Genomic DNA, 27,188 nt, shown 5'->3' with positions numbered 1-27,188 from the left:
CCAGCGCTGTTCCGTCTTTTTATGCTTTAATGATATACATAAGTATATGTTTTTGAGTGCGTAAATGGTTGAGTTGATTTCCATATTCGAGTTTTTTTCGGTTTTTGGCCGATTCTTATTAAACGCCTCAACTAGCAAGAAATATTCACTAATGTCGGCCGTATCTTTAATTCATTTTTTGGTTAATTTGTTAGTTTAATGCTTTGATTATAATATAACAATAAAGAAGCTTTGTTGTTTTTGGACAGAGTTGTGATGGAACAGGCGTTGAACATTTGCATTTTAGATTAAAAGAAAAAAACTCAAACTAAATAACTAGTTTTTGCTATGATTCGAGATAGTTGTGGCCAAAACAGTATAAATTGTAACAATCGCCCTCACTATGTCAACATTCGCAATTTGCTAGTCTCAAAGAGCAGAGTCCTCAAATCAAAATCAAAATGAAATTCGTCATTGTTTTCGCCGCTCTCTTCGCTGTCGCTTTCGCCGCCCCCGGTGGTGATGGTGATGCTCAAGTCTTGCGTTTCGACTCCGACGTGCAGCCCAATGGATTCAACTACGCGTAAGTTTATTATCCCTGTCAGTTGAAAGGATCAAATGATCTTTTAGTCAATGAAGCTTCTAATTAATAATATTTATTTTTTCATTGCAGATACGAGACCAGCAACGGTATTAACGAACAAGCTCAAGCTAAGCTCTTGAACGAAGGCTCAGATGCCGAAGCTATCTCTGTCCAAGGCTCATACTCTTTCGTCGCTGATGATGGTCAAACCTACACCGTCAACTACATCGCTGATGAGAACGGTTTCCAACCCCAAGGTGCTCATTTGCCTGTTGCCCCAGAAGCTTAAGTTGCTAAATATTTAAAACAAATTGTTTAATTTTTTTTACAAATCCGTACAAATTCCCAAAATTATTGTTTTTCCCTCCTTGTAATCCTGATCCTAGTCGTCCTACCCTAACAACTGCCCTGATTGCTATTAACAAGGTGTTGTTATTGTTAAACGCTATGAGGTCAGTGTGATCAGTTGTTAGTCCTTAGAGTAAGCTACCAAAACAAAAAACAAGAGTAAAGAAAATAGTTACACCAAAAAAACCTGAATTTTTCTTGTTAACAATGCAAGGGATACTTAAATTTGGAGAAATTGCTATACCTAAGGGGCTAAGGGAAGATTTTATCTGCTTCTACCCATATTTGACATAGAACATGATATTATCAGAAAAGAATTTTGGGGAAATATTAACTGGGGGCCACATATACGGTACCAGGGGGCAAGAATTGTTGTAACCCAATTATTACAATTTTTGGAAATTATGTAGCACATCTAAAAGGTACTATATTTGTATACTGGAAAGGGAAAGTGTTCGAAGGAATTTAATTTATTAATATTTAAATGTCAAAATACGCATCAAATTTGACTGAAATCGGTCGAGCAGGTTCCGAGATATTAGCTAAATATGAAACAAAAAAATTCCCTGTGCATCAAACTACAGTTTTGTATCTCAATTTAGTGCTTAATTAGGGCATTTTATATGTTTTAGATTACTGGCATTCAGTGGGCGTGGCAATAATACGATTGCCCCCATCTGCAATACCACCCTCCTTGGGTGCCACTCGGATTTAAGCTTATGTCGTTATCCTGATAATTTATATATGTATAACCATACATCTATTTATATTAGTTTTAGGTGGCAACAGCCGTTAGGTGAAAAACGATTATAATCTGTAGCAACATTTTGCAAGAGTATAAAAATGGTGCGGCAGGTATGCCTGGAACCCATATAAAATTTGAGGATTCACATTACTTTGATATAAAGATTTGGATAAACCGACGAATCACAATAATAAATGTAGAAAGTCATAAGCTGTTCATAGAATATCTTATTGAAATGAAATGGGCATCACGTTCTGGTATTAGAAATGGAGGAAATCGGTTCAGCTCTTCCTCTAGTTAGCATGTACTCATTATAAGGATTTGCAAACTTTTGGATGACTTCATGCCGAGTATATGGTTCAACTAACTGCGACTAATTACCACATATTGTACAATTATTTGCATAGTCGCGCCCATTCAAAAAAAATATAAATACTTATCAACAATGAAACTGTTTCAGCTAAACAGTCACAATTCAAGATTTATTTCCACTATTTGCGTAAAAATATGGAAACAGTTATTCATAAATACATACATTAAATCATAGTGAAATTTATGCGATCAACTTTGAAATTAATAAAAATACAACTACATAAATAAAAACAGCTTTATGCCCATAGAAATCCAATTTAAACAACTGAAAGCAGCTTTGCAGCATACACATAGGGGACACTAACAAAAAGTTTCACTAAACAGTTTCACTGTACAGCAGGAGCTACAGAATCGTAGTATACATTTAGGCACTATAAAGCTTGAAGCTATGCTATATACACTTAAAAAAATTACCTATTTCATACTTGCAAACTAAATTGAAATAAATATATAACTATATATATGTATACGGATTCAGTAGACAACCAAAGAAAGATCTGACATATCAAACGTATACATTTATTATTTTCTTAATTGATCAGAGATAATTACTGGTTAAAATTTTCGATGATTGTGAATTCTTGCCATAGACTCCGAGTACCATCGTACTTCGGCTTGAAATATACAGCTTCCAGAAACCAAATCTAGGGCGGGAAACCAACTTTTTGATTGAATTATGATTTAAAGATCCCAAAATAACCAAAAATATGTATATAAATTCTTCTAGAACACTTTTCGTCTTTCTCTTGTGACAAAAAAGCACCCAGAAATTGTATTTATATTCCCCGAGTAAATGATATTTTAATTTTTGTATTTCTAATCAAATTTAGTGTGCGGAATCGTTTCATATGTAGGAAAAGACTTACGGGCTCAGTTTTATCAAAAACACAAACTAACGAGTTACATAAAGCCTTCAAAGACGGTCGGGAGATCGTTGAAGACATGCCCCGTTCTGGACGACCCTCGATCTCTTCAACTGATGAAGATATTAAAACAGTGAAAGATATGATGCTTGAAACTCGTCAGGCAAGTGTTAGAAAGATGGAAAGAGAGCAATTCGCGGAAGGAGCTGAAAGCCATCCAAAAAAGTGCTTATGAAAAGTGTTTCGAAGACTGGAAAAATCGTTGGCATAAGTGACTTACATTTGGTGGGGATTACTTTGAGGGCGACAAAATCTATATTGATGATGTCTAGTTTAAAACCAAACGATTTTTATTTATAAGCTCAACTGGGCTTCAAATAAAAACTAAAAGAACCTGTATAACCAATGAAATAAATATTTGCAAAGAGTATCAAAGAGCAAGGAAGCCGAAGAAAATTACATAACAGTACCGTTGCCGTTCTATGCGTCCTTCTATGTGCACATTTGTATACAATATTTTAAACGTATTCTTCTAAACATGGCAACAGCTACATTAAATTAGTGTACTCATCAATCAAAAGCAATTATCTGCATCAACAACACTTATTAAATTACAGTTAGTTTTATTATTAATTTGCATTTCCAAAGCTGTCGACATTCGAAAACTGACACCAGGAAATATTTATGCTGTGGCATATGCATTTGAATAACGGATTTATGCTTGACGCAGCTAAAGTTGTAAGATAATTGCAGCCGCGTGGATTTTAAACGTTGCAATGACATAAAAGTCAAATACAGTTGCCCTGCGGCAAGCGAAAAAAAAATATATGTACATCTGATTACATTCATAACATCGAGTAGTAGAAACATGACTAAAAAGTATTGTTATTATTATGTAATAACTCGGTAATAAAATAAAATATATCTATAATTTAGACATAAGCATAAACTTAAGCACACATCTCCTCGCAATTGTTTTTGTTGTCAAGATGCCTTGCTTAATTAGTATACGAACGTACATAATTATATACAAAATAGCTACATTAATCAGACACGAATCAATTGTTATCGCATTTTGATCAGAAAGTTAAGAACAAGCAATTAATTTACGAGGTCATTGCAGCAGCGATAATTCAAAATGTCAATGAAATGCATTCAACCGCAGATTAAAATGAGGTTGTAGCCAAGTGGACTGGTTGGCAACTAGTCGCCAAGTTATTAAGATGCATTATGGACATATGACAATTGCATATTTTACAAAATTTTCAGTCGCACTTGTATCTATAAATAGAATAATGATAATAGGATATACTGGCATGCTTCAGAAGCTAAATCAAACTGGTGTGATTTCGTTTTTGAAAACCGAATGATTTCATTTATTTTGAAGCCACTCCATTTCTCATCGCAATATAGTTTGTAGCAAATGACATTTGTTTTTAACTGATATGTATATATCAATTCTCTGAAAGTTTAAATTTTCTCTAACTAATATGAGTGCTGCCGTGAGAGTATTGCAAAATAATGACTGCAGGTTATAAAGGATTAGATTAGTAGGCTTTTAAGGCATAATTCAAATGCGATTGGAGTTACTTATGCATATCGATAACCATATATTAAGGCATCAAGAATTCTTCCTAGAGCGGTTATATGAGCAAATTTATAAATCTTTCTTATCAAACAAATTTAATAATTTGGATTAGGTTGAGGAAACGGACCGAAATGTAAAGTTATTAATTATTGCACTTAGACAGCTAGAAACGCCAGTTCGTTATGAGCACAAAACCGCTTCATATAGACAAAGTACCTTCAGTATGTCACACAATTTAATTTCAGCCACCTTACTTGGTTCGTGGTCTGACTACCGAGATGCTCTAACCTGGTATAGCAAAAATGGACAGTGGAAGAAAAGTGCTTTTGATGTTTCCTCCTCCCCTTCTTCCATACAACTTTGATAATTTGCGATGTTCTCAATTCAAGGGTGCCCTTTCGTGCGAGTTGATCCGTATTGCAGTTTCTAGGGACAATAACGAAGTAACTTGATGCTATTGCTAAAGGGGTCAGATAGTCCGTTATTAACCTTGTGCGCACTGTCAGCAACATCAAGGCCAGTATTATAAATTGTTCGGACGAAAAGGGAAAAATAGATATGACATTGCCTCATTACAACTGGGATTCTACATAATTGTTGTATTTCAAAGTGTTTACTATTATCAAAAGAATTAGATTCTATTTCTGGCAATGTGTCGCCAATAAATTAAACACAAGCGTTTTAATTAATATGCAAAGCTGAAAAGTGTTTACATCATAATTTTTACACAACATTTTTTCTTGCCTGTTGCAGCTACCACTATGTAGACATACGTATGTGTATAAGTATAGTACATCTATGAAAAGAGAAGCACATATGCGCTCACATATGACCATAAACTTGTGCTTCTCACATATTATACTTTATAATTATTTGCGCATCCGGCTCGCTTATGTTTGCCCATTGACACATTGGCTTAGCTTGCCACTTGATTTCGCACCGGCTCATCTCGTTCTGCTGTTCGATTGACAAACCACAATGTTTGGTTTATCGCTCTGGCAGCATTTTGCTTTGCATAAATCAACTTATTCGCTGATATGAAAACAAATATGCTCATCACTGCCTCATACCTTTACAATACATACAAACATCTTCGTATCTGCAACTGCGCACACACACATTCATAAGTTTTTGCTTGCAAGTAGAAAAATAATGCAAAATTACACACATGTGGAGTTTTTTTCTTCACTTCTCTCATCAAAGTTTGAGTATACGAGTCGTGAGAGATTCGTTGAGGAAAACAACATTTTTGACAAATCGTGTTTCTTTCAATGAATTTCCTGCATTCTTGTTTTGTGCATGCGCAAATGCTAAGTACTCGTATGTCTATTGCGATATTGCGTGGATTAGTGTAATTGGGCAAGTGATTTTGAGATATGGCTTCGGTTGTTGTTGTCATGATGTCTAAATATTGATGTTATCAAAAATGACTCGTCACTTGGAATTAGGAAGTACAAAGTGAGCAATACCAGAAGCGTCTATGTTGAAGGTTCGTGAATTATCGGAGAAAAGATGTATGTGAAATTGTAATCAGGTGAGTTTAATTTTTACTACACAATGCATAAACGCCCTTCCTTGAAATTTAGAGTTTATGTGGGGATAACTTGTTTATCATGGAGGGCTAATCAATTTTAGACAGTAGCGTGTGTCTCCTTTTGCGCCCAAAAATATAAATATAACTCCATTACAAGAAGTATTGTACTTTTAAGCAACAGTTATTTGAAATAATCATTGATCAGATTAGTCGCTTTAAAGGGTGTATAAGGCAGGATTTCATCTAAAGTACACCGTAGGATGCTAAAAATACTATTTAAGTGGTAGAATAGAGAAAAAGCTCCTTGTCCAATCTGCTATAATGTTAAAGCTATTGGGTCGAGAACTTCAGCGTCAACACGTGTTTGTAATGTAGCTTGACAATAGCATTATCTTGTGTCTAGTTATGTTTTTGGTAATTTTAATAAATACTTTGATGCAATTTTTTCCATACAAATTTAAAAAAATTTTTACATTCAAATACTTGATAAGTAAAGCCTGAGAGACAGAAATTCATTCTATGTCTTAAGAGGCCGTTATTTTACAAGTTTCATGAAAATCGCTGAAAGATCTAAGGCTATCACAAAAATCGTGTTTCAGAAGTGTTTCCACAATTGGAAGAAGCGCCACCACATTAATTTGGATGAACAAATACATTTTTTTTCTCAAAAAATATTAATTCCAGTTCCCATCCGCTTCTCGTAAATGCAAATCAGCTACTGTACAATCTTTCATAGTTGCAATGTCAGTGGTATTGATTTGGTTTTGTTGTTGTATTCAGTAATGTTTACAATTTCATCATGGGAAGATAAACGAAGGGACAACGTGGCACACAGCGCGTGCAACAACCAAATTGTTGCGAGAAAAGTTTGCAGATTCGATTATTTCAAGAAATTGTGGCATTGAATGACCTCTAATAAATTCAGGTTTAACACCGTTTGACTACTTCTTGTGGGGTTATTTGAAGTCATTGGTCTTTAGCAATAAACCAGACTCTCTTCAAGCTTTAGAAGTCAATATTGAATGTGCTATTCATGACATACGACTTGATTTAGTAGAAAAGGTGGTCGAAAACTTTACTTCACATTAAATAAAAAACGCTTCAATTTCCAGTCTGTGTTTTGTTTTTGAAAAGAAATTATATCACTCTTATTGGAAAATTCTAAATAATTGTAATAGTATCATACCGATATCATAAAAATCTTTCCCGTTATACCTTTTTAAGATTGAAGACGAACTAAAATTAAATAGCTTGGAGTATCTTATTTGTGTTACTAAAAGTGTTTTTTGCCAATAAAATTATATTTATGTTAATTTACCAGTCTGTTAACATCTATATGTGCCAATAACTGTCATTTAGCTACGATATCAATTATCGACACGACCTCCCAGTAATATATCCAAGCCAAATTTGTTAACTCATAAGTAAATTGGAGAGACGGCTATGTTAGTCAAAACAAAAAATAAAGAATAAATAATATCGCAGCTAAATCGATGGATACTCGCTGCCATTTAATAATATGTATATGTTCACGGTATAAATGCGCATAATCGTATGAAATATTCATAGACTGACATAAGTACATAATGCAGTTAATGCATTTTGGGCATAGACGCGACACGTGCAACGCTTTGCGGCGCATCTTTGGGCATCGTCAGTCGTAAGCAACACCGCCAATGCCATTGACCAAATAAAAAGTAATCAATGTTAATATCGACAGCATTTAGCAGAAGTTTTGAAGCCGTTGATTTTATGGCACTTAAATGTGGCTGCTGTGTATGTATATATGTATGTATGTTGGTGCAGCAAAATGGCAATGCGGCTTTAAATGCAGTTAGCTTTTGCCTCGTTGATGGGCAGTGCGATTAAAAGTCTATTACAAAATAATTTCCTTTAAGCCGTTGTGAGAACAGTGTTTAAGCCATTTGTAGCCTTGTAATACAGGTTGTTTTTTAGGTGAACACAAAATGATGCATAACATTTATACAGAAAAGAATTTGCTAAATGAAATTATTTAAATAAATTGCCAAAGTACAGTTGCAATAAACTTAGCGGATTTGCACAGATAAAACTATTGTAAACAATTGCATCGGAAATACAACAAAGGTTCATTTAGAACAGTTGCAATTGCGCAAGTAATGACTGAAGGCCGAATCTCTGGCTTGAGTTCAAAACTGGTTTCTCTATGTTGTTCAAATTTCGGTTTGACGTAAAGATTGTTGGAAACTAGGTCACCATTAAATTAATGGTACCGGTTGTTTTCCACGTTTTTACGACATCTAACTTTGGATAACCATATAAACAATATAGAACTTAATGAAGCTTAATAAATCATACACTGAAAGAAGAAATTGCGTTCTTGACAATTTTTACCGAGTTGCCCACTGAGATTCTAATAATATGGTTTCTGCATAGGAGTTAGTACGGAAGAGGTCTTTGATTAGTCAGTGAATAAGTAGATTTCGCCGTTGGATAATTTTACTCCTTGGTCGCATGCTCATTGCACCTATTCCAGAGGTTTATTCCGTCATTGGAGAAATAAAAGCGGTTCATTGCCAATAAGATAACGAACGGATTATTTCCTGTACTAGGGAATCCATCTGTACCACGTACGTTTCATATGTTCGGCATGATATAGTGGTAGAGAGTGTATTTACTTTTTCTTATAAATTATTTTATATTTCTTTACAATGATGCAATTAAAATGCGGATGTATTAATTAACATAACAATTTATATTTTTATATACATATAACATATTGCTTATATACAAAAAATATATTTATAAAATCAAATTATAATAGCCACTTGCATAATGGGTACCTCTTCCAATTAAGGTAGAACCAAGTCGCCGGTATTAACTTGTAAAGTATGAACAATGTGGCAGCTTCGCTTGCGCAATAACATATTATCTGCAACATCTGTCTTTGGCGCCAATTTACTATATACATTCTAAAGATTAATGTGGTGTGCTTTGTAATTTAATGGCAATATCGCAATGTTCTCTAGTCTTTTTATGGAAATGAGCAGACGGCATTAAAAGAAGAGGAGAAAGAATAAGAACTATTTTTCTCATGACTTTTAAGTGTAAAAGATAGTTGCCATTTAGTACGTCTGGTCAGAACTAATGACTTATTCATATTAAAAGAGTTTACTGTTACAGCATATAGTTTGAATTGAATGAAGAATAATGCTTAATTTATATTTATCAAAAACATATCTTAAAAGCAGGTTTTATGCATGTATTTGCATTAAAAAGTAAAATAAAAAACATGCCACTCTCACTTCTTGCCTTTTGGTTCTCAGACTTTCAGATTTCACAATATATTGTGTCTTCTTTTGAGGAGACTCAACAGGAGCTAAGCATATGTTGCAGCTACCTAAAATTATGTTCTCATGCTTGACTAATACATTGTTATATTAGCTGCTGTAATGTGATTGCTGTTGTTGTTAATCACATTTGTTTTTTTTATTCTAAATTCAATTTGACGAGAGCATTATCGAAAAATTGGTAGGAGCCTAAAACCGTGAAAACCGAAAGTCATTTAGCGTTACTGTGCTCTATATCTGTAAGGAGCTCTCTCGCAAGCATAGTTTTAGGTTAGCAGATCATTACAGCGCTTTTCAAGCAGAGATGGTTGTCATTAAGGTAGTTGTAGATGTTTTGTCTCAAATGCAGCCTCTTTCAAGGAGGTGAACATTCACTCAATTAGAACTCGCTCGTTTGAAAGGAGTATCTGATCTCACTATCGATAGCATCAAGTTATTTTATTAGTTATCACACTCTCTTGGGTGCCTAGTCATAGAGAAATCGCTAAAAACTGCAAAGCCGATGAGCGAACTCGCAAGAGAGGACAGTCTTGTATCGATTACTTCAGAATAAGAACGAGTTGAGTCTCTGTTGTGCTAGCCAACAACTAGATTCTGTTGGACTCTTACGTACGGAACTCAGTAGGTCTACAAAACTACTCGCACTCAATATCTTGCCGCAGTGTTAGGTGTCTTTACTGGTCATTCCCTAAAGACGTTCACGCGGTAAGGCTAAAAATTTTGTCGGAAGCTAGCTGTCAAAGTTTAATGAAGGAAAGTGAGGGGGAAACAACTAAGCACTTTCGCCTTCTTTGCAATATTTAGGTTGAAACCTTTTCTGTTTTTCAACACATAAAAATCTTTATTATACCCTCGGTTTGCTGCAAATCAACTAGTCAATAATTACGGAAAGTCGAACTTATAGAAAAAGGAGACAAAAGATGTTGAGAACCCTTGCTATACTCACTTTTATGTTTGCTGTCAGAAGTGAATTGACAACTCGCATGGAAAAATCGTATGAAGAATTCGAGAACCTTAAGATGAAACATAAATTACTTAGCAAATAGGAAATTAAAAAATCTCGTGATATATTAGAAAAATTGACACTTTGAGACGAATAAAATCATTTCTCCTTACAATCGAATAAGAATACCGAAAAGGTTATATTAATTTCCGATAAAACCCATAAGGTGCAAGATATGACGAGATGATTCATTACAATTAAATAATGAAATTACACTAACAATACGAGAACTAAGACGTTTGCTTAACCAAACAATTTCAGTTTTTTAATTATTTATTTTGTTTTTCCTTTCAAAAGCACGCAACAAATTGCGGTTCCGCAAACAAGCACGTTTTACCTTCAGACCGCTAAGCTAAAAAATGCTGATAAAAGATAACACAGACGCTTGAGTAAGCAGCTTCACAAACATAGCCGCACACAAATCCATACACAGCATTTGCTCACTGAGAGCTTACAGTGATTCAATGGATTGCTTCGTTTGACACGTGCGACGCATTCACAATAGACGACAGGTTTTCATGCACGTTGTTTTTGCATTGTGTCTGTGAGCGCAGCCACCCAACACCGCCAGCGCGAGTAAAAGTGCGCTGTCGCTGGCGTTCTACCTTCTATGTGAGTAGGTGACATCTACATATACACACACGCCATGTAGTAGGCGTAAAGTAAAGGCTTACTAGCATTACTATCTCTGTGTGTGTTGGTGGTTATAGCCAAGCAAGAAAGGAAGCAACAGCATCAGCACCAACACCAGGGCAAGTGAAGATCATAAAGCTGCGTTTGCGGCTGCGCATTAGTTTGTGCTGGTCTAATGTTTTATAATATTTACTTAATATTATTAACTTTGTCAATTTCGCTCAGAACACAACGAGGTGTGTTTCAAAACGGCGGTCAGACACGTTGCTCTAAGTAAGCGTACAGACAGGCAGGCGCGCAGGTATTGCTAAACTCGCTAAAAACGTCTCCACACACAATATTCAAAACCTAGCACCCAATTGAACGCGCCAATAGTTACGAACGCGCAGGCGTAGAACGAAGTGCAGCAAAGTGCTATTGTCGGCTGAGTGCAGTGCAGTGCGTGTCTACAAAAAATATAGAAAATCACAAAAAAATTTCATTCATAATAATAAAGCAAGTGCACCTAACCTTAAAGTGTTCCAAAATCTTAATAAATTATTTGAATTTATGTGCAAAAAAAAATAAATAGTTTGCAAGAAAGGCTAAATTATTGTTTGCAGTATTGAAATAAGAGAAACAAATTAACTTGTGCGTGGATAATTACCGTTACGCAATAGTTCACTTGTCTGCTCATCAATATTGACGAGCCGAAAAAATGCAGTTGCGTTTAGTGTCGACATTGCTTGGCGTGGTAGTCGTAAGTTGTTTCTTCGCCCATTGAGTTTTGGCGCTTTTCGGCACTAAATATATTTATTTTTATTTCGCTTAAAGCTAACGGTACTGCTTGATTACTTACCCAGCACAGAGGCTGCCTCGACTCAACGACCTTACGAGTTTGGTTTCTCAATCGAGAAGCAGCAACATCGTCATGAGAAAAAAGGTGCGTATTACAATGGTGGCATGCCAAAGATGTGGCGCCGCTATTGTTTTGATGTTGCAATGTGTTGTCTGAGCATACAGCTGTCTTCTATTTCGCTTACTACTTTTTGGTGGTAGTTTAGTAGGTGATAGAAAGTTCAGTTGCTTAAAAAATTAAATTCAAATTAGTTAGATACTTCTAACCTCAAGTACTTGTTTTTTAACATTATTTACAGTTTCATTATAAATAATTATATTAACTGCTGACATACAGTAACATAGTAATCCGCGAACCTAATGTTCAGATTGGACCCCTATAACATACAACGGTCCGATAAAATCATGGCATATATATTTTTCAGCACTTTTATGCCATAAAAAATTCACTTGTGAAAGTATTAGCTTCCATTCAATCAAAGTTATGGTGCTCTCTTGTTTCGAGGGTCTTACATATATAATAACATATAGTATAATATAGAGTAATTATTGGTTTCCTCACAATACAAATATTATGACAAGAAATCTTCAACAACTTTGAGATAACACTATTCACACTTCCTATCAAGGAATTAAAATGTGTTATTTTTAGTATCACTATTACCTCTACAATTGTTCTCAAATTTTATGTTGAAGACCTCAACCGATGTTGAATACTAATTAAAATGAAAGAAGGGTGAAGCAGTTTTGTACATCGAATACTATAATTCTGGATTGCACTTCAAAAATGCTTGGATTAAGGCCCCGCAGACGACACTTCAGCCATACAGATCCAGAAATAGATGGCCTAAGCAGATTTATAATGGGCTCAAGACGCTTTACAGATAAATGGCTCTATTCTAGAAGCTTTTTTTAGCTAGAATTTTCCAATGCACAACCTTTCGACTTCTGTTCCAAAGGAAATTTGTGTTGTATACGTATTTTCTCCCTACAGATGTTTTAACAGTCCGCCGGATAAACTCACATCGACATGCTTTCGAAGTTAATTCTTTTAATCATTTAAAAATTATTTGCTGACTAAGAATTAATATTATATGTCTTCTTTACAAAGAAGTGTAAATAAAAGTTACAGCTGGTCACATACACATACTTATTTCAATAGACTTAATGTTACAAAGATAACTAAGCAATATAAATAAACACAAAGTCATATTGAAATGATGGCTTAAATCATTTCTAGATGCTAATGTAAGCTCTCTTGACTACATATATTTATGCATTCCAATAGGTATATATACATATGTATGTATGTATGTGCACGCCCGTGACTACGAATTAGCTAGCCAAAGGCTATTAATAAAAGTGCTGATTGTGTAAAACTTTATGATTTTGGAATATTACCTGGGTGAGCTATGTGCGCTTATGTTTATGTTACTATTAAACATATACATTTACATATATATAAAAAAGACAGCAAGAAATATAATATAAGTATATTCTATATATGTACATCTGTATGGATTCGTGCACTTGCACTTTTGCAGTTAGATAACCTTTCGATACCAAAGCGGTCGGCTATTTAACAACTCATCATTGCGTCTGTCGATGCAGCAAACAACAATTGTTGCAGCATTACATACATACATACGTATGTATGTGTGCATTTGAAAATCATCAATCCTCTTATGGCTAAGTATAGTCTACACCGCTAAGTTTAAACGACAAACAATAATTCACAGAGATGTCAGCTTGAAAACATTAAAAAGACACCAGTTAGTCAATCTCGTTGGTTGCTTATGCCTGTGTGTGGGTGTCAAAAACGTGTCCGTGCGTGTATGAGCGCACAACAAAAAGAACGCAAGCGCACACTAATCGCCTCATTATGCTCAGAATAGTGCTGAAAGGTCAGTAAAATGTGTAGAATATTTAGAAATGGCATTATGCAACATGGAGGTTGGTGTAATTTATGGCATGAAATTTTATAGCTTTTCGAAAGCCTTATACAACATGTTGAACTACAAAGAACGAGCAAACTAACCGAAGAAATAACGCCATAAGAAAACTGGTACGATAAAAAACGAAATGCAAATTTTAATTTACCGGTTATTTATAAGGCGTAGAGCTGACGCTGTCTCATTGATTTTGCGCATGGCTATCTTGCCAAAAAGGACACAGAAGTTTCCAAATTTTGTGCTTTTATGCACATAATAGCGCAATATTAATAAACTTTTACATGTTTTCCCAGATTGTATTTATTTATATTAAGGTTTCTTAAAAACTTAATTTGATGTAAAAGGTTTGATATATATTTTAGAAGGTTCTGCTGTAGTTTTAAACTAGTTCAGTGGAATTTTCAAGCAAACTTTTTGATTAAAAAATGGTGTACCGAAGGAAATACAATAACTTAAGCCATAGTAGTTGCTTTCGAAACAAACCAAATTGATGTGAAGAGCAATTATTTGTAAATAAAACTTATATAACTTCAAAAACTTCATTCTTTTGCATTAATTGCAAAATTCTTAAATGAGATAGAAGTTAAAAATATAAATTTTTTTTAATTATAAACTACAAATTTCTATCTGTGACTGTTTAAAAATTAATATTTGAAAAGCGTTATGCCTTCGCATTATGCGCAAATGAGAGTTAGAGTATTTCAATTAGACAATAGTTAAGCTAATATATCTGCTGGCAGCTAAGCTTAAGGGTTTATAGTCAAAAATTGTAATAGTACAGGAGACCTAAACAAGCAAAACGTGGTAATTCTTTCTGAGAGTAAGGAAAAAAGAAGCATTTTATTTCTTTCATGCCGTTTTAAACATGTATTTGAGTGTGTAAAATATTTTTTGTATCTATAGATTTTGATATTCTGATTCACAATGGGGTCTACTAGGTTACTCTCCGATATTTTTTTATATAAAGTTACGACGGTATTTTTAGGATTTCATACTAGTTGAAACAAAATAAAAGGGTAATCTTATTTTCATACAGTTTTCAACAAATTTCCACTAGTAGAATGGCTTAACCCCTTAACATAATTCCAGCAGTTGTAATCCAAATGACGAAGTACTGACAGAATTATCAGCAGCTTGGCAGAATTTTGGGCTTTATCTGAACAACAAATGTAGAATTTTGACAGTTGACAACCATTGTAGCATTTCCACTTGAGAATTGAATTTTAGATAGATATTTTAATGATCATTTTTGGTAAATCTTCTTCAGTTATATTAAAGGGTTACTTGAGGTTACAATCTTGAAATCGTTTAATATTTTTTTTTTTTCAATTAAAAAATTAAATATTTTATACAAAATTTGTATTATTGCAAAAAAACGTATTTTATAAAGATTTTGTCATAAATTCAAAGGAAAATATATGTAGGTATTGGTTGGAGAAAAAACAGTGAAAATGTATTTTAGGCAGGAGTTTTTACAAAAACGGTGTTAAGAAAATAGTTGTAATTAAAACATTCGTTATTCAATACTTGATAAATTATATCTCGCAGACCTGTATGGAATTTCAATAAGATTGGTTGATTTGTTTGAAAAAAGTCTTGACAGCCAACCATGAAAGCACTGTATCAAGAAAAACGCTTTAATACTTTTGAAGTTATTATATAGCCTACCCCGCATTTTTTCCAGGCTTCATCTCTAGAACTATTCTCGAATCAATTTGAGCATTAAACAGATTTTATAGAATAAAACGAGATAATAAAAATTATTTTTTTCTGAAAATTAATTTCTGTGCAGATATTTTCTATTTAAGAATGAAATTTACAACTCTTGCACTATTGCCTTTTCCAAAATTCGTCAGTAAAAAATCAAACGACATACAATACAAAAACATGAACAAATTGCGTACTTATTTGGCTATTCGAATAATTCATGCCCAGATTGAAATTGAAATTAGCATAAAACCATTTCGTTTCACCCAAAATCGGCAAAAACCAGTAAGCATTCCAATACTTGACGTTCATAGACAAATTGGGCGGTAATGAAACTGACTTGGCTAATTTGAGAGTGTCAATAAATCACCTTTTAATTGCCGATTGATTGATAAATTTTATTATTACTGGCGCTTGAAAGATGTTTGCTGTGCTAAAGAGCTGTCAATTGGGACTAAGTAGCTGATTTGTGAACAATTGGATTCTCGACATAATTTATTATTTAGTGTCAAGTAATTGAGTGCAAACAAGGTTATTCTTCTCTCATTTTAATCCGTTTGTTAAAAAAATCATGTATGTCTAAGTTGAATTAAATTTTACTTTGAAATGAAAATATTAAAACTAAATTAAGCTCACGCACAACTCAACGCGTTTTCTTTAATTAAATCCATAGGAGACAGCCTTTCATGGCTTTTGAGTAAAGTAAATATGGATTTGCGAAAGCGCCGCATATAAATGAAATTATATTGCAATAAATTAGTTTCTGTATTATTTCCGAAACCAGTTATTGTTATAGATCTTTCAGGCATACGTCGCAATTATTGGGAATTCAATTAGCAAGTCGCAGAATGCTAGATAACACACCATCATCTTGAAGTGTTGACATTTCGGCTGGTGAAATTTTTGAATTTCAAGTAGAAAATAATCTAAAATCTGCGTTATATCGAAACAGGTGTTTGCGGTGTTTATTTTTTTCAAAGATATTGGCATCTAAAATTAGCAGCTGACGAAATCGCTACAATTGGATTATCTGCGCCATAACATTGCGACAAAAACATATTACAAGTACTTGTTTTTAATGAAATTGAGCTTTTTATTGTTCAACAATAAAGTAAACGCTTTTTGTCATAACCCTTTAAGTAATTGATATGTCACATAGAGAGCGATTGCCCAATTTATATTGTCGGCCTTTACAGATTTTTAAAAATGACGCTATTAATTTTAAAACAGAAGCCAAGTGGAACACTTACAAAGCGGTTATTGCAATAAATATCCTAATGTCTTTTATCTCTGAATTCTAATTAGATATCTTCAAAAAGAAAGACGGCCCTTTTCATATTTTTTCGTTTTCACGTCTCTGTCCATATTAATGACCCCATAACACTCCTAGTAGTTACTTTCGAATATAGCTTTGTGTTCCTTTAGTTGCTCCTTTCTGGTAAACTTTCGGTTTAGTAAAGCTGTAAATGTGAAAAAAATAGTTTTTGCATTTTTTCTTAATAATTCGAGCCACATATACTCATACTTCTTATTAACAGCAAAATCTTGGTGCCAGGATTTGCTATATTCTACGCTTAATTAAAACAAGTAAGAAAGAGCTAAGTTCGGATGCAACCGAATATTTCATACCCTGCAAATAGTTAGGGAACAACTTTATATTAAAAAATTGTTGCGAAAGATTTCAACATAAATTATTCGAGTAAATCGAATTCGAATGGAATTAACATGCAATCAAATTTGTTACTTTTATTTGGTAGTTCAATAACTATATTTTAATATATTGAGTTAATATGCAAAACGCCATCAAAAAGATCGGAATTGATGTTATTGACTACACATGTATATACGGTGTAAGGCCAACCGGAAGTTTGAAAATCTTTTAGTAGGTATATGAGAGATAGGTGTAGTATTGACTCGATGTCTCTGAGTTTCATTAAGTACCTCATATGCAATCAACAGTATACGAGAAGTAAAGAAGAGGTAGAGGAATTTTTCACCCAATTAGATCCAATTAGGAGAAAAATACGTCCACTAATTTTAACTAAGATCACTCACATACTGGCCGATATTTGTTGTATAAAGCCAGCCAAAAGTTTGAACTTTTTTTTTCAGCAATATGGCGGCCCAAGGGGTATTGAGCCAATTTAACTCATTTTCGGCAGACAGACATACTATTATCATTTCCTTTCCCTCCTAATTTTAATTATATTACACAATATTATAGGGTCTACATTTCCGGTATCTGGGACTTGAATAGTTATATTTCGATTTGGACAATTTTTATTCATAAGGTGGCACATCCCATAGGCGGTATTTGTACAAAGTTTTATCCGAATATATTGATTGGCTCTTGATTTGTATACTAAGAAGTAAATAAGCCATATTAAATTTAAATTGTTTTATCCGATTTCCCCCGTTTTCGGGGAGTGGGCATGGTTATTCTCCGATTTCACCTATTTTCACGCTGCCGTAAGAGCAGAAAAAATAATTAGTCTTTTAAAAATTTGGGTGATACAGCTTGCCCCTCATTATTGTGATTCGTTGTACACAATAGCTATTTTATATCTTAATGACGTTTTTTCGGCGTGGCAGTGGTTCGATTACGCCTTTCAACGAACTATAAATAGGTTTTCCGTTAGACTCCTTACCTATCGTCACATTTTAAACTTGTTCTAACATTGCGGAGAAACTGTTCTCTTTAAAAGCGCCAAAATAAAACACAAGAAAAAGGTATTTCCTTAAGAAAGAAAGGGATTATTTCTTGTAAAGGAAAGCCCATATTAATGTGAATGAAATAGCCAAAGTCTATTAATTATGCATAATTTGAAAAATATCCTGTCAAATTTTCATGGAGAAATATTAAAAAATACGGCCATGGAAGCAATTATCTAGATCGTCTCAGAAAAAAGTTGAATTGTAGTGTCTCTCATAACTTGGTGCTGTATCATATAATATGAAGTCAAGAAATCAAAACTATATCGTTAGATTATTGTTTTTCATGAAATTTTGGGAGTACTTTGAAGGAAAAAACTCGATTTTTATAGCAAAAAGATGAGTTAAGTTATTACTGAAAAATTAAAAATATAAACCAATTAAAAAACTCTCCAACGTTACCTCTCAAATTTTGTAGAGAAATAGTGTTTCAAAGTGATCGGTGCTGTAGTTTTGAAGTTATGAGGAGCACCGACTTTGAAAACGGACGTTGTGGGGAAAACCCTTAGAAGTTTTGAGATCTGATAGAAAACGTTCATAAGTTAGATACAAAAATTCTTATAATTTCGTTAATTATGTTCCCATCAACACATCAAAACATTCTTGGTATATATGTATTCACTTAAAACATAGTATTAAAAATAAGTTCTAACACCTGTACGAGTATGTATATATGTAATTTAGATATAAGAGGAAAAATTTAGGTTATTAATTTCATAAGCAAATAGTTTGGCATAACAGTATAAACTCGATGCACGACAGTAGAAACTAGATACCCGCATTCCCAAGACAAAAAGCACAAAATTTGTCAGCGAAAGTGCTTCTTAACACAATCCATACAAAGTCTTTTATTATGTAATAAATATCAACACTGTTTCCTAAAATTTACGGCTTTCTATCTGCGCATGTCCGAAAATCAAGTTGAACAAGGAACAAAAGCACTTTATTTCCAGTGAATAGCATACTATTGCTAATTAGGCGAAACATCAAAACTTTGCAGAACCGAAATAATCAAAACACAAAAAAAAGTAATAAATGCAAATAATGTGAAAATAATATACACATAAAAAATATAATAACATGTAGCCGTTGAACAAGTTTCGTTCCTGTATTTTGATATTGGGTATAATAGATACACTTCTAAATTGCAAAAGGAAGTGCTACAAAAATTTCGTATTGAAGAACTAAGCGATTTGCTTTATATTTTGGGGTGTGGTATTTTTTTGTAAATATTCAAACTGCAATAAGTTATGGCGATCTGATAGAGGTTATTCAAAGGGATCTGATAAGATTATTTATTACTTCTCCTTCAACTTGAAAAAAAAATTTCTATTGAATTTGAATATTTAGCATTATGTTATTAACGACTTTTGTTTGAAATAAATCAAACACACCTTTTTTAGACATAACTTAAAATAAAATTAGAAAATTTCGGTTACACCGAAGCTATAATACCCTTCATGCGTGCGATATTTTATAGCATAAAACAAAATATAGATTTTTATCTTGATTTTGATCGTTCATACAGTGGTCCGATCAATATCTCCAGAGATTGTAGCGTTGACTTGGAAATATATTTATATAATAAAGGGTGATTTTTTAAGAGCTTGATAACTTTTTTTAAAAAAAAAACGCATAAAATTTGCAAAATCTCATCGGTTCTTTATTTGAAACGTTAGATTGGTTCATGACATTTACTTTTTGAAGATAATTTCATTTAAATGTTGACCGCGGCTGCGTCTTAGGTGGTCCATTCGGAAAGTCCAATTTTGGGCAACTTTTTCGAGCATTTCGGCCGGAATAGCCCGAATTTCTTCGGAAATGTTGTCTTCCAAAGCTGGAATAGTTGCTGGCTTATTTCTGTAGACTTTAGACTTGACGTAGCCCCACAAAAAATAGTCTAAAGGCGTTAAATCGCATGATCTTGGTGGCCAACTTACGGGTCCATTTCTTGAGATGAATTGTTTGTCCGAAGTTTTCCCTCAAAATGGCCATAGAATCGCGAGCTGTGTGGCATGTAGCGCCATCTTGTTGAAACCACATGTCAACCAAGTTCAGTTCTTCCATTTTTGGCAACAAAAAGTTTGTTAGCATCGAACGATAGCGATCGCCATTCACCGTAACGTTGCGTCCAACAGCATCTTTGAAAAAATACGGTCCAATGATTCCACCAGCGTACAAACCACACCAAACAGTGCATTTTTCGGGATGCATGGGCAGTTCTTGAACGGCTTCTGGTTGCTCTTCACCCCAAATGCGGCAATTTTGCTTATTTACGTAGCCATTCAACCAGAAATGAGCCTCATCGCTGAACAAAATTTGTCGATAAACACATTTCGAACCGAACACTGATTTTGGTAATAAAATTCAATGATTTGCAAGCGTTGCTCGTTAGTAAGTCTATTCATGATGAAATGTCAAAGCATACTGAGCATCTTTCTCTTTGACACCATGTCTGAAATCCCACGTGATCTGTCAAATACTAATGCATGAAAATCCTAACCTCAAAAAAATCACCCGTTATTTTAATACATCTGAAAAAAGTCTCGCACATACTCGTAAGTATAAATCTTTTATCGTTTAGTTTGTATAGCAGCTTAGTGTATGCTATAAGAAACCGATGTCGGTTTTTCCAACAAATAAGAAACTTTTTGGAAGAAGGGACGAGTGCAAAATTTTAGATTTGTATCTCAAAAAGTAAGAGAAAACTTCACGAATGTACCGATAGACATAGGAAAATGCTACATCGACACAACTCATGACGATAATCATTCATATATGTATACTTTTTACATTTATTTGAAACATGAAGATTAGTATATTAAATATTATAGAGTTTAATATTATGCTGAAATTTAAAATCGACCATCTAATATCAAATCCTACTAAAGTGAAAAAACACATAATAAATCGTAGACGTGCGGATGATATACTTTATTGCAATGTATAATACTGTAGTCAATTCGTTATTGTATTTTTTTATTGAATTGAAAAGTTTCACAAAACAGAACGATGCATCGGATGTGGGCCAAGTTTGGAGAATCTTTCGAACCTCTTCTGCAGTGACTTTAATGCCAATGAAGCATCCTCAGTCGCGTTTTCATGCGGCGAAGCGTCTAAAAAGAGCATTCAGAGCTCGCATTCGTCACAGGAAGTGTGCAGAATATACGAATAAAACTACGAATTATAGGGTATAGGTCTACATCGCAGTTCTTCAACGTTTTCAATGCAGGAGTCGGTAGCTTGTTGTCTTTTGACTTAGCTTCTGCTGCCAATAGCACCGCCAGTGATCAAGTTCGCCTTTGAGCTTCAAACGTCCCACAATGTTGTCATTATTCAAAAGGCCTTTTAATCTGTCTATCAAGCAGTCATTAAGATTTTCCATTTCTTTCGTTTTCAAAGCACATATTTTTCCAGAATCAATAAACTTAGTTGAAATCTATCCAATACTTTTCTAGAAACGCCCGTCTTCAAATCTTTGCCGATTGTATCCAACAGAGGAATATACTCTGAGACTCTTTAGTATTCTTCGCAAGTTCTCACGCAAAAATTTTCGACTTTTGTTTATCGGCCGCAGATTCTTGGTTTTTCTTTGTCAATTTTCAGTTCAGTCGCCAATTTTTTCGTGTCTGAATAAATTGATCGAAAATGTTCCTCAGCTTTTTGTCTTCGATTTCGGAACGTTACTAGCAGATGATAGATACGTATCATATTTGATGCCTTTGCCAGATCAATCGATTCTTTCTGAAGAATCACGCTGTAGTTGCTTTTCCCGCTGTTTCCTTATTTTTCAAGTTACTAGTATATCTATGTAGAAAATCTTGGAAGATAAACCGCGGCGAATATGTCAATCGAACACATCACAGATGGAGCTAAATGCAGCATGTACTTCAAGTTACGAATCTAAATGATTTTATTAACAATTTAATTTGCTGAGATGCTACACTTTGTAGACCGTTTATTCCCTCTGAATCCGCCACTGCTTTACCATTAGCATCTTTTTTCTTTTTTTCCAACGTAATGTATTTGTTTTTTTGAAAGTAAAAAATCTGACATTTGAAAGTGCAACTTGAATTTTATTTTAATATATTTTTTAATGCTTCACCAACATAAATAATATGAACTTGTTCATCTAGATGAGCGCGGCATCGTTATGGGCGAATTTGGTTTCATAACCGCTGACGGCATTTATCACGTGACAGTCTACGCAACTGATGAGGAGGGAAAATTTCGTATATTAGCTATGCGCAGTTATCCCTATGAGGAGAATCCAAGTGAGTATTTGCGATTAAAGTGCACACCAAATGTTTAAAAATACAACCATATACTTGTGTAATTTTTACAGAGACAATCGAAATGGTGGTGCGCCCAAAGGCTAAGCCGACTACTCCAAAAGCTATCGCTCCACCTTCGCCTAGCACGACAACGGAGCGCGCCAAACCAAAACCTTTCGAAAAACACAATTTCAGTGTACAAGGTTGTTCCGGCTGTTTTATTAAAAATAACGCACCAACAACAACACAAAAGCCTGAAGATAAAAAGTATGACATAAGTCTCCTATCAAAGCCGCTCGCACCAGAAGGAACACCTGTTATTGGTAAGCAAATTGTTTCGCAAGTTTTACCGCAAGTTTTGCCACAAGTGATACAAGAGGTTCAACTAGTCGAAACAAGATTGAAACAAACAACCACAAATGTGGTACCCAGGGTAACTGCAGGTATAGGATCAGCTATTAATTTGGCACTATCAGAGAAGAATACACAACAGCAAACAACACAAAAAGTACACACTGCATTCCTGGAACCTCATCTAACAACACCGAAAGCACAGAAAACACCAAATTCACAATCCGCTGCCCCACTTGCGACACAAACAAATAATATAAATGCAGGAAAGCCAATTGCAGGATTTAGTACAAACACAAACCACCTGAGCCTTTCAGACAATGCACCCACAATCACACGAAAACCTCAACTAACAACAACACAAAAAGCACAGGGTTCAAAACCTACGCAACACAATTTACCACTTGCGACACAAACACAAATCAAACCGTTCGAAACACTTAACACTAACGGCAATAATTTAAATCCCGCTTTTGTGCAGAACAAAGCACCCAAAATTCCATCCGCAGTGGCAATTCCGCAAAATATTAAAACACTCGCCACACAAACTCAAGTAAAACTGTCAAAGCCATTTGAAACACTTAGCACAAACGCAAACCATTTGAGTCCTGTCATTGCGTCGAACGTAGCAAGTGAGTACACAAACCAAACTATATATTTAAATACACAGAGTTGCACTTTCGTTCATTTCGCTACAAAAATACTTTTTAGACGAATTTTTGCTATAATATTGCTACTTTTACAGATTCTGCACCACCTGGTACCACTTTAAATGCCGGAAAAGCAAAGACCTCAACCACCGGCGCAAATACACCACAAGCACCCGGGAAAACCGGCACAAACGGTTAGTGTGGTGAAGAGCACACACCAATAATTTCGGTTTGCTATAAATTAATTAAATTTTCTATTTCTGCAACCACAGCAGTTCCCAAAGCTCCGAGCAATCAACCCGCTGGCGGCGTTAAGGGTTCAACCAGTAGCATTTCAACCCCTAACACTCAAATTACCGCTCCGGCGATCAATGCTGGCAACACTGGCGGCGGAAAAGGCAACGCAGGCGGCGCAAATACAGGTATCGGTGGTGCTAGTGGTGGAAGTAGCGGCTTTGGTGGAACCAATAACTTTGGCGGAAATAGTGGAAGCAGCGCAGCAAAAGGAGCTGTAGGCAGTAAAGCAGGTGGTGCTGCAGGTTTTGGCAGCGGTGCGCCTGGCAGTAAAGTAGGTAGCGCTGCAGGTTTTGCTGGCGGTTCTCCTGGAAGCCAAGCTGGTAACGCTGCAGGCTTTGGTGGCGGTTCTCCTGGAAGCCAAGCTGGTAACGCTGCAGGTTTCGGCGGCAGTTCGACTGGCAGTAAAACTGGCAGCGCTGCAGGCTTTGTTGGCGGTCCCGCTGGCAGTAAATCTGCCAGCGCTGTGGGCGAAGCGGGGGATTTGTACCGCTTCAAGTATCTGCTTGACTACAATGGTCACCGGGAAACCGGCTCGCAAAATGGCAATAAGGAAGGTAGCTTCTACGCCATTGGCGATGACAATGTGGAACGCACCATTGAGTACATCGCGAATGAATTCGGCTACCAGCCGCGTGTGCGTTTCCGTAAATTGGACGCGCCTGTGCAAGCGAAAGAGAATACGCTGAAAGATTACGAGTTTGTGTGGTTCAGAAAGGCATAAGTGCCACAACAATGATTTCGCTAAATAATTTATAATTACATGCTTGTTTTTGTTTAATTTATTTATGCTGAAGTTGCTGTTGCAGCAGCGAGCGTATGTGTGGAGTGGCAGCAGAAAGAGAATACTCAATAAATTTAATGAAAAAAGAGCGTATTTCGAATTTTGAAATCGTTTTATTTCCACTCTGATTTCTTATATATTTTTAATTATTTTTGTAATTTCATTTACTTTATAATTAATTTTGCTTTCTTAATCACACTAAAACTTAATTCTCCAAATACACTGCAATCAATGGGAATTTGCACATTTATGTTTATTTAATTATTTAAATCTTACGTTTGTATAATAAATGTGAGGAGTTCCGTTAATTTATTTATACACATCGAGATGACTTTAAAATTACATTTTTTATAATAATGAATGTTATTAATTTGTAAATACATACAATTAGAGAAATGTTACTGCGAATTGGTACTAATCTTTATTTCATTTCTACATTTGTAGTACTGACCTTTTTACTTCATTTTCATTATTTTATACATTTATTTTGTTTTTGTATATTCAGCTGTCATATTCGATTCGATTTCTTAATTGCAACATTGACAAATACTCAGTAATTAATTAGAATGCAAGTGTCTTTTTGATTTAATATATTTCTTTTTTACCGTCAATTGTACATACACTTACACGCACACATACGTAGATATACATGTTATTTACTGTTATCGTAATTTATTTCATATAATATCATACACCAAGATATGAACAGACATTTAATACACACAGAAATCTTAATGCTCTTTCTTTTTTATTTTCTTTAAGACTTATGAGTACCGTTAAACATTAATTTTTAAATATACATTTAAAGTACATATGTAATATTTTTCGTGTTTTTGTTTATATATATATATATTTTTTTGTTTTTTGATTTCTTTTATTTATTCATTTTCGTTTGTTAAAATCAATAAAATACTTTTTATTTTTACTTATTTATATTTAAACTGTACATATTCATCTATCACAGTCCACCATTTTAAGACAAACATGAAATACTGTATACACATATTTTTATTTAACAGCTACACACAATCACACATTTGTAATTAGAATTATGTAAATAGTTAATTCTTATAAGTTGTTCAACTAAAATAACCGTTTTGGTTTGAGAAAAAATTATTTCGAAAAGTTCTAAAATTTTATACAATTTGAATAACCTCCAATTCTTAATTATCATAGTAGCAATCGAACCTCAAACACTGCCTTATAACTTCAGTAGGTTTATTTCTGAAATGCTAAGTAGTAGCTGCTTGAAATCCGGGAGAAGAGGAATGCGAAAATTGTCAGCGAAAAAGTAAAGCAACGGAAAACGTCATAACAACATTTGAAAATTAAACAGACCATTTTAAATTCCCAATTCAAAATTATTGGGTTTCAGAGGTTCAAAAAATTGTGTTTTTCCTATTTTTTTAATTTATAAAATCATATATTGTATTTTATTTATACAGTTAAATATATCAGAGATATATATTTAAACAGTATTTTGTGAAATTTGTATTTAAAAATTCTAAAAACTCAGCCGTTAGTAAGTGCTTTGTGAAAGTGAAATTAATTATAAAGTTAGAGAGTACTCGGAAGTTGAAACAGTAAGCTGCTTTTTAACAGTTCTTGATGCTCATTTATTAGTGTTGTAGATAAATGGGCACAACCTTGGTAAGTGCTCGATCAAATAACTAATGCAAATCAAATAGCATAAAAAATAATATAGTGATTAAAAAAGGGTTTATAGTTATTCTCAAACTATTTCTGGTTAAATTTAACTCGATGACTTTGTTTTTGCCTTACGACTTTGTTGACAAACGAACAGAACTCAAACCTAGTCGGTGCTGCCAGATCTGCCGCGCTGTGAATCTGTGCATCGACGGGAAAGTATTGGAGTAGGGAGATATATATCAAATGATGTCAGTTCACTATCTTTGTCATAAAATTCGGAAATGAATTCTCGCAACCTGTTGCAGGTTCGAAAGATCCGGAGAATCCGGACATCCATTTATGTTCAGTTCTTATTTTGATTATTTTCGAAACATTTTTTCTCAAACGTTGCAACGAAATATCGAAAAAAATAATTAATTTTAATATCATAATGGAATCACAAAATAACAAATAAATATTAATAAATACTTTACATAACTATTTTTCTCGTTACATACATACATATTTACACTTTATAATAACGATTAAATTTTTCGTTAATTTTAAACTTAAAATTACCTGTGGGCAAGTGGATTTATTTTTAAAAAGCGTCTTTTACGCTAAAATTATCTTACACCTATTGTTTAACTATTCTTCATTAATAAAATAGCACACGAGAAACTGTGCTTATAAATTTCGTTTAATGAAATTAATATTGCTGAAAATACACGAAGCATACATACGTACATCTATTTATTGAAAATGTATGCCAAAATTTACATTCTCTAGGAATTCTATAGTAATTTCCATAGAAAAACAAATTTACAAATTTCATTGTTTCAGGGGTTAATGCTAACAGTATCTTCAAATATGCCGCAAAGCTGAAGAGTGATGAAAGTATTCGAATAACATGCAAATCTAATAGTTTCTGATATAACTTTAAATCAGGTATATTTCAATGATAATGGAGCTGAAGGAGCTTAACGAGAAATAAAAAATTTATGTGACTACATATTTTTGC

General features: G+C 34.1%; 2 protein-coding genes across 7 annotated transcripts; both read left to right on the top strand.

The window, feature by feature from the left end:
- Positions 1-379: 379 nt before the first annotated feature.
- Positions 380-1,096, top strand: LOC105232752 (larval cuticle protein 65Ag1-like). Its single transcript, XM_011214566.3, has 2 exons — positions 380-562; positions 653-1,096. The coding sequence occupies exons 1-2, from the start codon at positions 441-443 to the stop codon at positions 849-851; spliced, it is 321 nt and encodes a 106-aa protein (XP_011212868.1). The 5' UTR covers positions 380-440; the 3' UTR covers positions 852-1,096.
- A 10,060-nt stretch (positions 1,097-11,156) lies between these two features.
- Positions 11,157-25,904, top strand: LOC105232755 (protein lethal(3)malignant blood neoplasm 1). 6 transcript variants are annotated; one of them, XM_049457269.1, is made up of 7 exons: positions 11,164-11,716; positions 11,791-11,899; positions 22,322-22,459; positions 22,531-23,442; positions 23,556-23,654; positions 23,733-24,044; positions 24,090-25,904. In XM_049457269.1, exons 1-7 carry the CDS (start codon positions 11,675-11,677, stop codon positions 24,476-24,478), a joined length of 2,001 nt encoding a protein of 666 aa, XP_049313226.1. In that variant the 5' UTR covers positions 11,164-11,674; the 3' UTR covers positions 24,479-25,904. The 6 variants fall into 6 exon arrangements, with proteins under 6 accessions (XP_029408838.2, XP_049313226.1, XP_029408837.2 ...); XM_049457268.1 differs by having other exon boundaries at positions 11,166-11,716; positions 23,733-23,987; positions 24,033-25,904; XM_029552978.2 differs by having other exon boundaries at positions 11,157-11,716; positions 23,736-25,904.
- The last annotated feature ends 1,284 nt before the right edge of the window (positions 25,905-27,188 follow it).

Source organism: Bactrocera dorsalis, chromosome 5, assembly GCF_023373825.1.
Source record: "Bactrocera dorsalis isolate Fly_Bdor chromosome 5, ASM2337382v1, whole genome shotgun sequence".
In the NCBI taxonomy this organism is placed as follows: Eukaryota; Metazoa; Arthropoda; class Insecta; order Diptera; family Tephritidae; genus Bactrocera; species Bactrocera dorsalis.
The sequence above is the reverse complement of the archived record's forward strand: the minus strand, read 5'-3'. Positions and strand labels throughout refer to the sequence as shown.

Excerpts from the sequence above, each read along its gene's own strand:
- LOC105232752 (XM_011214566.3), top strand. The coding sequence starts at position 441 with ATGAAATTCGTCATTGTTTTCGCCGCTCTCTTCGCTGTCGCTTTCGCC. Across the intron at positions 563-652 it reads CCCAATGGATTCAACTACGC|ATACGAGACCAGCAACGGTA; the intron begins GTAAGTTTATTA and ends TTTTCATTGCAG.
- LOC105232755 (XM_029552977.2), top strand. The coding sequence starts at position 11,675 with ATGCAGTTGCGTTTAGTGTCGACATTGCTTGGCGTGGTAGTC. Across the intron at positions 11,900-22,321 it reads ACATCGTCATGAGAAAAAAG|ATGAGCGCGGCATCGTTATG; the intron begins GTGCGTATTACA and ends TTGTTCATCTAG. Across the intron at positions 23,655-23,732 it reads CGGGAAAACCGGCACAAACG|CAGTTCCCAAAGCTCCGAGC; the intron begins GTTAGTGTGGTG and ends CTGCAACCACAG.